Raw genomic sequence first — 11565 nt, forward strand, 5'->3', positions numbered from 1 at the left:
TTATTTGCAATAGTATATTCATAAATTACAGAAATATCACATTGTGTGACCGTATGTACCAAATTATTTAAGAGTATATGCCTTATTATATGTCATAATGAATAATTACTTTTAATTGTAATCTAATGCATAATATTAAGGAAAGGTTTAAATAAGTGCACTCTAAAAATAATGCATTGCTGAAATCATTGTTTTATACTAACTGCTACAGTAATATCTACTGTGCATATTACTCAATGTAAATCAGATTGTGGATATGTGATGTGCACAGAAAGTACAAATAGTTAAACAGAATTTGTTCCTCTGTACTGACAGCTTCAAAAGTGGTCGTCTTTGATAGTAAACACGTACACTTGTCCTTAAAAAGATAAGAACAAGAACTGTTTTAGTAAAAGTACTTGGTAAATTAAAGGTTTCCCTATAAAAATTTTGTTGCAGTTTGCATACTTGTTCAAAGTTCTTGGCCAGCTAGGCATGCCCGAACTTCACAAGCTTAAATTTAGTCTGCATTTCTCAATTAAAATGCAAAGTGAAAACAGTAATCCCTTGGCTGCCATTCTCTTAACTATAAATTTGCATTAATTGATATTTGCTACACTCTACGTATAAATGGATAGTTGATTGATAGCAAATATAAGGGGCTGCTTTATTTTTGTTTTATTTTGTTTAATTATATGTTTAAACTATCTGAGCAAAAGTTACAGGCCAAAAAGCTATGAATTTATTAGAGCTTTTACTAGCCCTTTTCTATTTATTAAAATCACTACAATTTTACCTTGTTAATATGAAAAGGGTGAGGGAGGCGTAAATGGTGTTATTCATTTTAATTCTTATTTCTCTTTCTAAGACCTACCTTAGCTCATCTCAAGCTTGAGGTTTATTTTGAATAGCTTCACTTAGATATAGAAACTTTTTAAATGAGCTTTAGCAAGTTCATCTGTTTTCTTCAGTCCGGTATCTCCAGTTCCCTATAAGATGTCTCCCTGTGTAGATATCCTCCCAACTTCTAAAACACAAAATTGAAAACTTCATCGCGTCATCTTTCCTCCCAGCCTCTCCTCTCTAGCCTTTCCTTTATTTCCTCAGTGTCATGAGCACTAACATCATTTTGGTCCCCTAGCTTTAAACTCTCAGAAGAATTGGGGAGGGGAGGAGATAGCTGTTAACTCTTATTCAAATAAAAGTCATTTCTAAAAATGATCCACAAAAACAATACCAAAGCTTCATAACCTTGTGCTTTTTTATACAGGAAGCGGCCCTGTCCTGCCCAGCTCCCTCACTCCCTCACTCCCTCACTCAGCCTTATGATACGGATTCCTTGATCACTTTTTAAATATCACACCCCTGAGCTGGCCCCTGTGGAATTAAACCTAAATTTCCAACTAGTGTATTAGTATATTCCTCTCTGGCAGAGCTCTTCACCTATGGCCCTCATGCCATTTGTTGAGTTTTTTTTCTCCCAACCATATTACCATGCTCATTTGGAGACAAATGGAAAGTAAAGAAAAATTTAAAGACAAAAATAAATATCAGCCTCTATATCCATAAGACAAACACATATTTTTTACTTTTACTAAATTGACCTTGTTGTATATGTGCTATTTCATACTGCATTCTAATACAACCTTCTGATTTACTTAAGTTAGTCCTTTCACCACCTCCCAGACATGAACCATTTCTATAGTCCCACTTTCTGAAACGCTCATTGCATCCTCGGAACTAATGTATATATTCACCATTTTCTTTAAGACTCATCTTAAGGTTTACTTCCGCCAATAAAAGTTCCTTTATGTATCTTCTCAGCATTCACTGATACACATTTTGAAGTAAAAATAGTAATTCACAAATTTAGTTGCCTTTTATTACATACCTGTTACGTGCTGGATTCTGGAGACACAAAAATGAGACAGAGATCTTACCTTGTTCCTTTAGAAGCAAACCAGTATGTAAAAATGTAGATTTACAACACATGCAATTGAGGCAGCTAAAACTTCTTGAAGGAATGCCAGCCCAGGTCCTGGTTAACCTGAATCACGGCCCACCAGCCAGCTGGGAGAGCTCAGCAGGGAAGTCACTGGGAGCCTTGGTTTCCGGTGTACAGAATCAGGGAGGGAACCATCAGTGGGAATGATAGCCTCGTGTTTTGAGCGCTCACTATATGCTGGGCTGTGCTAAGGGCTTTACAAGTCTTAGTTTATTTCATTCTCAGAATTCCCATACAAGGTAATTATTCTTATGTTTATTACACTGAGGTAGTTATTCTAAGATCACATGGAGTGTAGAGTGGTAGAGCAGGGCGTGGACCCGGGGTGACCGATTCCAATACATCTTCTCTGAATCACTAGCACACTCTTGGAAATCTATGGAGTTCCATGCTTGTTATCTCCCTTCTCGGGAATAGGCAGAGGAGTTGGGTTTTAAGATCCAATTCTGTGATTCTAAGTGATCTCTTTCAAGTTTATAAAATGGTTTGCCATAGACAGCTATAGAAAGCTCCTCTTGTTCATTAATTATTTCATTCAACAGATATGTTTGAAAAGATACAATCGGGCAGCAAGATTAGACACTCTTCCTCCTTTTATGAAATGTGATTTCACAAAAGTTTGACTTCTTACATTTGAGGAAACCAGGGAAATGCCTGTGGGTTGATGGTGCTTGTTCTCTAGCTACTATGAGGGTAGGGGAGATCTCACATCCTCACTTTTCCAATTTCTCCTGCCCTTATGCAGCAGACAGGTAAGTCCTTTAATGGATAGGTATTTTTTTAAATACCACTTAAAAGATAAAAGTAGTGGCACTCACTAACTTTCAAGTCAAAAAATAATTCTAAAACTAGCCAATTTTAAAAGTAACCAGATTTTCTGCCCAGCTTCCACACATAATTTTTTTTAAACAGATTTACAAAGGCCCCGACTCTTCATTCCGGTATTCAAGCCTTCAGCTGAACTGTGAATATCGTTTCCGCGTGTGTGCCATTCGCCAGTGCCAAGACCCCATGGGGCATCAGGACCTGGTCGGTCCCTACAGCACAACCGTGCTCTTCATCTCTCAGAGGACTGAGCCAGCAGCCAGTGCCCACAGAGACACTGAGGGAAGCACGAGGACCCGGCGGGCACTGAGCGACGAGCAGTGTGCAGCCGTCATCCTTGTGCTGTTTGCTTTCTTTTCCATTTTAATCGCCTTTATCATTCAGTACTTTGTAATCAAGTGAAAATATAACTTTATTTTTAATACTGTATTACATTTTATTTTGTCATGTACTAAAATTATGTCTGTATTGCTTTTACAAAAACAGTGGCATTTAGCACTGGCATTGAGACTATAGTACATCATTTTTGCCATTTTCAGTGCTTATATTGTTAGGTAGAGGCTGGCAACTTATTAGACTGCAAGCCACAGAAATAGCAATTTGGGGGGGTTTGTTTGGTTGGGGCTTTTTCTTTCCTTATTTTTTCTTCTCTCTCTCTCTCTCTCTCTCTCTCTCTCTCTCTCTCTCTCTCTCTCCTTTTTTTTTTTTTTTTTTTTTTTTGACATGCCTTCTTGTCAAACAACTTTCTAAGAGGTAACAATGTATAATTGATATTTTGACCAGTCAGCATGAGTGTAACAGTGACAACCTGATCTATTTGTTTTAAAGATTTTACCTAGTAAAATGATTCAGAATGATTAAAATTTACACTAACATGCTATATAAAAATGTTAAAGTCTGATGCTGTGAAAGCAATCTAGTGCTATATTTCTACCTCCTCATTTGTCTTAATTATTTGGTAAGTGAGATTATGATGAATAACTGGAGGGGCTTAGCAAACAAAAACTGGATGAAAGAATATGCATAAAAAAAACTTCCTTGTTTGATAAATGTGGAGTTCTTCATTACAACTATATATTCATGAATTCACAGATAAGTCACTTAAAGAAAGCACAGACAGTTTACTTGGCCTAAATATTTTAATGTTTACTCAACAGGCACTTCTTCAGGTCTTGAGAACGTGGAAAAGAACAGAGAGCTTTTAGATAATTACTTTTTTAAAGTAATCATAATCAACTCTGAATTTCAAACCTATATAATTTGGTTTTGTGACCCTTTGAACTATTTATGTATGTGTATAAAAACCTGCACATACATGTGTGACATACATATAAACTATACATACCAAGTGTAGAAATATATATAGACACACACACACACACACACACTTGCTCCATCCATCTGGTATAGGCTAATTTTGAAGAACTCCCATAAGTTTTGCTGCTTCTCCCATAACTACTGCCATCATCATCAGAATCCATAATCAAACCTGACCTTTTTGTTTGGGACACCAAATTCAAAGACAAAATTAATTTGCACCAGTAAACTTCAAGCTGCTTTCTATCTTGAAAAACTAATGTTTAATGTAATGTCTGTTTGGATACTTCCAAATTGTTGATTGCATGTGGTTAATGTTGCATTAGAGCACTTTGCAATTACATAATTCATTAATGTTTTGTGAGCTTGCATTTGTGAGTTATTGGATGATCAGATTGTATTTTGTCAAGTGTCACATTGTACATCTTGCATAGATGTCAATGACTGCCAGTAATAATACACTTTGTAATGAAACTATCTAAAATTCTTGTTTTATCACATCTGTTATCTGTAAAACATTTGTAACTAGCCTTTTTAATTTATTATTTGAATTTCAGGATAGCGAATCACTAATTTTTAGTTGCTGAGGTTAGCAGTTTAGTGATTACTAAGCACTTCTGTCAGTTTCTGATAAAGAACATATGTTTTGTGCTTTGAAGATCTCTGAAGAATTTTTCTTATATTAGAATGGGCATGTGTTGTAATTGTTTTGTGTCAAATGATCTGTGCTGTAGAAAAAACATTAACCTTTGTTCAAAAAAGAAACGGATAAACTTGGCCTTTCCAAGTGGTAAGAATGATCTGTCACTATAATATACTGTATGTTTACATTTTATTTAAATTTAATCTCTTATATATAGCCTGATAACTTTCCCCAAAAACAAATGATTGCGATTGTTTTCTAGAAACTTCTTAAAAGTGCCACATTTGGCAGTACAAATGAGTTTGAGTGTAATAGCCCAGAGATTTCTATATAGTTGAATGTCTAAAATGGTAAATGTGCCACTGTGGCAGTTACGGTGGCTTATGTTTTTCATAGTAACTCAAATGAACTCCTATTTTTGATAGTAAATGTCATTTAATAGTGTACTTGCCATTTGAACCTCACTGCAAAATTAGTGCAGAAGAGAAAACAATTTTTAATGTAATCTTGATTTTACCTCATATACTGTACATTCCAAAAACTCTAAACTTTTTAAAGATTATAGATACACTACCAAACATATCACCTTAAAATTGTATAAGGTTGAACTTCATACAAATGAAAAAATATAATCTCATAAAAATGCATAAAATATGTAGTAAAAGTATCTTTAAAATCCATGGAAAATAAAAGTTGTATCATTCTTTTTTGAGATATGTTTATTGTGTTCATATGCATTCATTATTTCCTGCCTCTTTTAGAAAATGTTAAGGTCTCCCCTCTTGCAATGGGCTTGCAAAAATTTTCCCAACATTATTCAAATCTTCAGCATGAGAGCACGCATATTCAAAAAGATAAAGACCAGTAGACTAGATAATTAAATTAGAAGTTTTATGCTAGTGACTTGATTTTGTACAATTCATTTGACATCTTGCTTCCTTTGCATACATAAGGATGGGTCTGAGGTAAACTTCCATTGGAAAGAAAATCTCTGACCTCTCCTCACTTTTCCTGTATTCTTCACCTTCTCCCAGCACCTTCCTTCTCCCACCCCCAGAACCTTCCTGTTACTGGCACTGCCATCACCTCCCAGGTCTGCCCTCCACCAGAGAGCTCAACATTCCCTCTCCTTGCACTGTGAAAATTTCCTTTTCACAGACCTCATCCGGGGATCCGTTGCTTTTTAAAACCCCAGTGGCTCTCTAATCGCCACAACTGCAGGTACCACAATAAAATTTAAAATGTTAGGCTGGGGAAGAGAGATTTTGGATGTAGGAGCATCAGCCCACAGAAGCAACTACGTATGAGATCAGCCTTGAGATTAATATGATACTGATTTACAGTGTTAACACATCACCTTTTTTCCCCCATAGATTGGAAATAGGAAATACACACAGTGTGTTTGAGCATTCCGGGGGTTGGTTTCCAACACAGATACCTTATCATCATCATGAACAGATTCTCCGCAGGAGGATCCCATGTGTATGGTGACATCTTATAAAGCTGGCACCTCAGATCAGTGGAGTAAGAATGAACAATTCAATAAATGACGTTGGGACAACTGGGTAACCATCTAAAAATTAAACTTGGACCCATATCACACACACCTTACACCAGGATAAATTCCACATGAATTAAACATTTAAATGTAAACAATGAAACTAAGACTAGAAGATGTGGGAGAACTTAATCTTAGAATGGTAGTGACCATTCAGATCATGCCTCAAAATACAGAAACCACAAAAGGCAAGATTGATCATTTTAATGCCATAAAAATCAAAGCTGCTATAGTTAAAAAAAAAAAAAAAAAAAAACAAAAACAAATCGCACACAGGAAAAAAATATTTTCAACTCATATCTCAGAAAAGGACTAATCTAATCTCTAATACAGGAAAACGTAGTGAGTTCTGAAATGAGACAAAATGACCAATCACCCAATATAAAAACAGGCAAAGGATACTGGCAGTTCAAAGGAACTACAAAGGACTCAAACATGACAAGATGCTCAATCTCACACATAATAAGAGAAATGCAAAATAAAACATGGAAAAAAATTTTCACAGTCATTGGCAAAAATGCAAAACTTTGGTTACGCACTATGTTGGTAAAGAAAAAAGCTGCACTGCTGTGGAGTTTAAGCTGTACAATCCCTATGAAATTACTCATTGCGTATACTCTTTGATCAGGAAAGTCCATTGACAAATATTTACCCTACTGATCAGTATTCCCACACTTGTGCCACAATGGACAACACTATTCATTGCAAACCTGTTTGTAACAGCAAAAGACTGAAAATTACCTAAGTGAGTAACAGTGGGAAACTAGAAAATTAATTACACACCTAATGCAACGGAATACTGTGCAGCTGTAGAAAAAAGAATGTGGTAGCCTTCTACGCAAGGTCAGACAATTAAGTTCTCAAACTCCTAGAAAATGTGCTACATACCTCATTGCTGAATATCACTACAGTCACCTTCGATGTACTCCCCTTGGGAAGCTATGCACCAATGCCAGCGCCTAGTCCACCCTTCAAAACAATTTTGGAACTCTTTCTGGAACGACCATCAGAGCTGTCTTCACATTACCCTTGATGTCCTGAACATCATCAAAATGTCCTCCTTTCAATATTTCCTTTATCTTTGGGTAAAGAAAGAAATCATCGTAGGCCAGATCAGGTGAGTAGGGAGGGTGTTCCAATACGTTGTTTGCTTACTGGCTAAAAACTTCCTCACAGACATTGCAGTGTGAGCTGGTGCATTGTTGTGATGCAAGAGCTATGAATTGTTGGTGAAAAGGTCAGGTCGTCTAACTCACGCAGCCTTTTCAGCATTTCCAAATAGTAAACTTGGTTAACTTTTTGTCCAGTTGGCACAAGTTCATAATGAATAATCCCTCTGATATCAAAAAAAAAGGTTAGCAACATCATTGCAACAAGTTCGCGAACTTGTCAGACCTGGTATTTATAGATCTGGATGAAACACCAGAATTTATTAAGTTAAAAAGCAAAGTGCAGGGGCAGCGCGAGCTCTAAACAACAGGGCTGCCGGTTCGATTCCCATGTGGGCCAGTGAGCTGTGCCCTCCACAACTAGATTGAAGACAACGAGTTGCTGCTGAGCTTCCGGAGGGGCAGCCGGATGGCTCAGTTGGTTAGAGCGCGAGCTCTCAGCAACAAGGTTGCTGGTTCAATTCCCACATGGGATGGTGGGCTGCATCCCCTGCAACTAAGATTGAAAATGGCGACTGGACTTGGAGCTGAGCTGCGCCCTAACAACTAGATTGAAGCTGATGGGCCCTGGGGAACACACCAGTCCTCGATATTCTCCCAATAAAATTAAAAAAAAAAAAAAAAAAAAAGCAAAGTGCAGAATAATGCAGGCACTCTGGTCAGGTGACGTAGTTTTTGAGTCTCCTGGGTCCAGGCACCAGACAGGTGAGTGCATGAGCCTTCAGATGATGCCAGCCCCCAGCTGTGGAGCCACTGTCAAGCCTCTCCCCAGATATCGTGGAGCAGAGACAAGCCATCCCTGAATTCCTAACCCACAAAATTAATGAGCATAATAAAATGGTTGCCTTAAGCCACGGAAGTGTCGGAAATTCTGTTGTGCAGCAATAGTTACTGGAAGACATTGTTTGGATTCCAAAATACGAAGACCTTTGCCAAATAGTGGTTCTCCTCCTTCAGGGCACTCCCCACCAACCCCACCCCTATGCTGCTGAGTTGGAAGAGGCCAGGTGACTTTTGGTCAATGAAATGTGAGCAGAAAAGATATTTGTCCCTGTATTCGTTGGGGCTCAGTCAGGAAAACAGATGCCACACTGGGTATTTAACAGAGGTCACTCAACATTGGGCATTGTTTCAACAAGTGTTAGGGGGCTGAAAAAGCAAGCCGGTGACACTGAGGTGACAGAGGTAATAACTGCGGGGAAAAGCTGCCACCCTTTGTGTTGGGAGCAAAAGATGTTGAGGGTATCAGAGCCAAAGCTGTTAGAGGAGGAGCCTCAGGAGCTGGGGGTCAGACCTGTGTGGGGCGGCTGCTGCCTGCTGCTTGTGGGGCTTGTTTGTGCACAAAGCTGCCGGAGACCGGAACCAGTGCTGCTGGGAGAGTACAGGGCCATGGTGGGATGACCCTGAGAGGAAGAAGAACACACAGGAGGAGCAAATGCTTTCTCCCCTCCCGCTGCCCTCCAGCACCCCCACTGACAAGCCTAACGGAGCCAGTGGGCAAAGCAGATGAGTAGTTTGCAGAAACTGAGGGCTGAGTTTGGAGCCAGAGACAATGGCTTAAAGCTGGCACAGTTACTTTCAGGTAGAAGCATTTAAGAGGTGGCCTCCATTTTCTCTCTTCCCCTACCTTAGAGTTCACGGGAGCATCCACGCTTACGGAGATGCCACGTGATCAAAGCCACGTAGCACAGCCTAGAACAGAGAGCCAGCAAATGGAGATAACTGCTCTGGACCATCCCCCAGAATCGAAACAGAGTCCAGGGGAGCAGGAAATGAACGCGAGGTGTTAGCCGCTGACTTCTGGAGGCTGTTGGTTCAGGTGGCAGAACCTCACCTGTCCTCCATGCTGACCACACGGCCCACCTGCAGACACGGCCCCAGACACGCGCACAGGTACGAGAGGCCACAGCACAGGGGCCGCTTTCTAGTGAAGTAAGGTGAGAGGGAAGTCTGCTCAACTGTACCTCAGCCCAGTATGTCAGGGGTCAGATAGGTAACAGGACTCTGGGAGCACCGGAGACCAGTCAAATCCCATTAAGGGGCTTGGGAACCTTGGCCTGGAAAGGGTGACGTTTGGGGTGCCTATGAAGGACAAGTGGGTTGGACTTTCAACAGGTAGAGTTGAAGGGGCGAAGGCATGGGGACCAGAAAGCATAAGATTTGATAGAAGAAAAAACCAGAAAGGGGGCCAGTTTGGATCCAGGGATAGCCTCTTCCTTTTATTATAATGATGAATAAGAACTAATAGTTATAGGTTCGCTATGTGCCAGGCACTGAGCTGAGGACTTTATGTTTACTCGATGGAACAGCTCAGCGAGGGGCGTCCCGGTATTAGCACCCTGTGGGGACAGAACCAGAAGTGCAGTTTCCAGGCTCTTGCCCTCACATGGAAAGGTGCTCACTCGGGTAGTAAATGGCCATCAACTGTGATTGGATGGCCATCAGCTGCGGCTAGTTGGCTGTCAGCTGTAACCAGTGAGCCATTGGCCACTAATATAACTGCCGTGGCTATGCTAGCCGCAAACGGGGGCTAGCAAGAAGATGGTGGCTGAGCTAGCAAGAGCAGATTGTAGTTAGCACAGCGGATTGCAGCTAGCAAGTCGGGTTAGTTGGTTGGCAGAGAAGTGGACGGCAGGTTGCAGATCATGTGGCTCCTGCTTCCTGTGTCTCCAACCCAGCCGCCAGCGAGACTATAGTGATGAGTCCCCTACTATGGCTCCATAGGTGTTCCTTTTTGGCCTCTCCATATCCTGCGTTCTTACGTGGGGAGCGGGAGCTGAGACCCCGCAGGCCGCCCCGCACGACACACCCCTTCTCACAGAGGAGGAGTACAAGGCTCAAAGACATTAAGCAACTTGCCCAAGTTCACACACTAAGTGGCAGGCTGTGCCCCTGAAAGCTCTTTCCCATCCACACTCTTCATCCCTCTCTGTTCAGGGTCCCTGAGGGAAGTCCCCACACTGGGCCACACATGGAAGATGGAGGGATCCCCAAGGATGAACTTCCTTCTCACTTCAGTCATACGCCTAATTCCTGAGACAGAATCTTACATCCAGGAAGCCCCCTTCTGAGGTAAAAAAATAACCAACAATAACAACTCTGTCGATGATGAATAACGGGGTGAGGGGGTGCCCAGAAATCACTCCTTGTTACTTTGTGAAAGTATTTCTTACTGGGTGTCCACAGCCACCGAGCATTCAGACTGGGCTCTGTTGAGGTTTGCAGGGCAGGCAGATGGTGTTTTTTAAAAATCGGAAGGAGGGGCGGCAGAAGCCCTTTACTCAGAGATGGTACTTATAGGCTTTTCCAGGAGATGCTGCAGTTCAAGCAGTTGCATCATAAACAGCGTTTACAGTTTTTCTTTACTTTTATTTTCATCTTCATGGAAATGTTGAGATTTTTGCAATTATAGCACTAAGAGACTTGTGGCTTGCATCTCACAGCCTCCTTGACTTTGAGGGCAGCGAAGTGCTCTAAATCTACAAATGGCAGCATTGAGACAGCTGTGTTCCTGTGGCTGATGGGTGTGGAAAATGTCACCAACCATGTCACATCACAGCAGAGGTGAGGGGAGCTGAAGCTGGGCCCAGGGGGAGTTACTATATCATGGGAGCCAAGATGGTCATTGCTGAGCAGGGCTTGTCAACTGAGGCCATAGGGGGGTACTGGAATCTCCGAGAGCATTTTTCATTTTTTCAAGTCCTATACCCTCTTCCCAGACACCCCTCACAGGGACTCCCTCCCTCTCCACCACCCGCTTGATAACTGCTGCCATAGCGAGCCTGTCTCTCAGAAGAAACTGGGACCAAGAGAAAATGGTTAAAGAAACAACAGTCACAGAGTAATTGGAATCTGTGCAGCCCACACACCCTTGCTTGTATTTGCCCTGCCATGTCCCTTCCTGCTGTGCAGAAGAAACCTGGCAAAGCCTGAGACCCACTCAGATCCTGGAGGTGGAGTTCAGATAGAGCTGGCTCTTGGTCTTCTCTGGCAGGACTTCCCTTTTCGGGGCCAGCTTTGCCATCTCTGCATTTTATTAAACTGGATGCATTTGTTGGCACAAAAGGTC

At 41.1% G+C, this 11565-nt stretch overlaps 1 protein-coding gene across 5 annotated transcripts in view; it reads left to right on the forward strand.

Moving 5' to 3' along the window:
- FNDC3A (fibronectin type III domain containing 3A) overlaps nucleotides 1–5481 on the forward strand; it is a 157857-nt gene extending 152376 nt beyond the window's left edge. For all 5 annotated transcript variants that reach the window (XM_019748010.3, XM_019748011.3, XM_019748012.3 and 2 more), the window contains one exon: nucleotides 2897–5481. In XM_019748010.3, the coding sequence (XP_019603569.2) occupies nucleotides 2897–3211 (315 nt within the window). In that variant the 3' untranslated portion in view covers nucleotides 3212–5481. The remainder of the gene's footprint in view (nucleotides 1–2896) is intronic.
- Nucleotides 5482–11565: the final 6084 nt, after the last annotated feature.

The sequence above is a fragment of the Rhinolophus sinicus genome, chromosome 16 (genome assembly GCF_057876585.1).
Source record: "Rhinolophus sinicus isolate RSI-liver-muscle chromosome 16, RSI-T2T, whole genome shotgun sequence".
Lineage (NCBI taxonomy): Eukaryota > Metazoa > Chordata > Mammalia > Chiroptera > Rhinolophidae > Rhinolophus > Rhinolophus sinicus.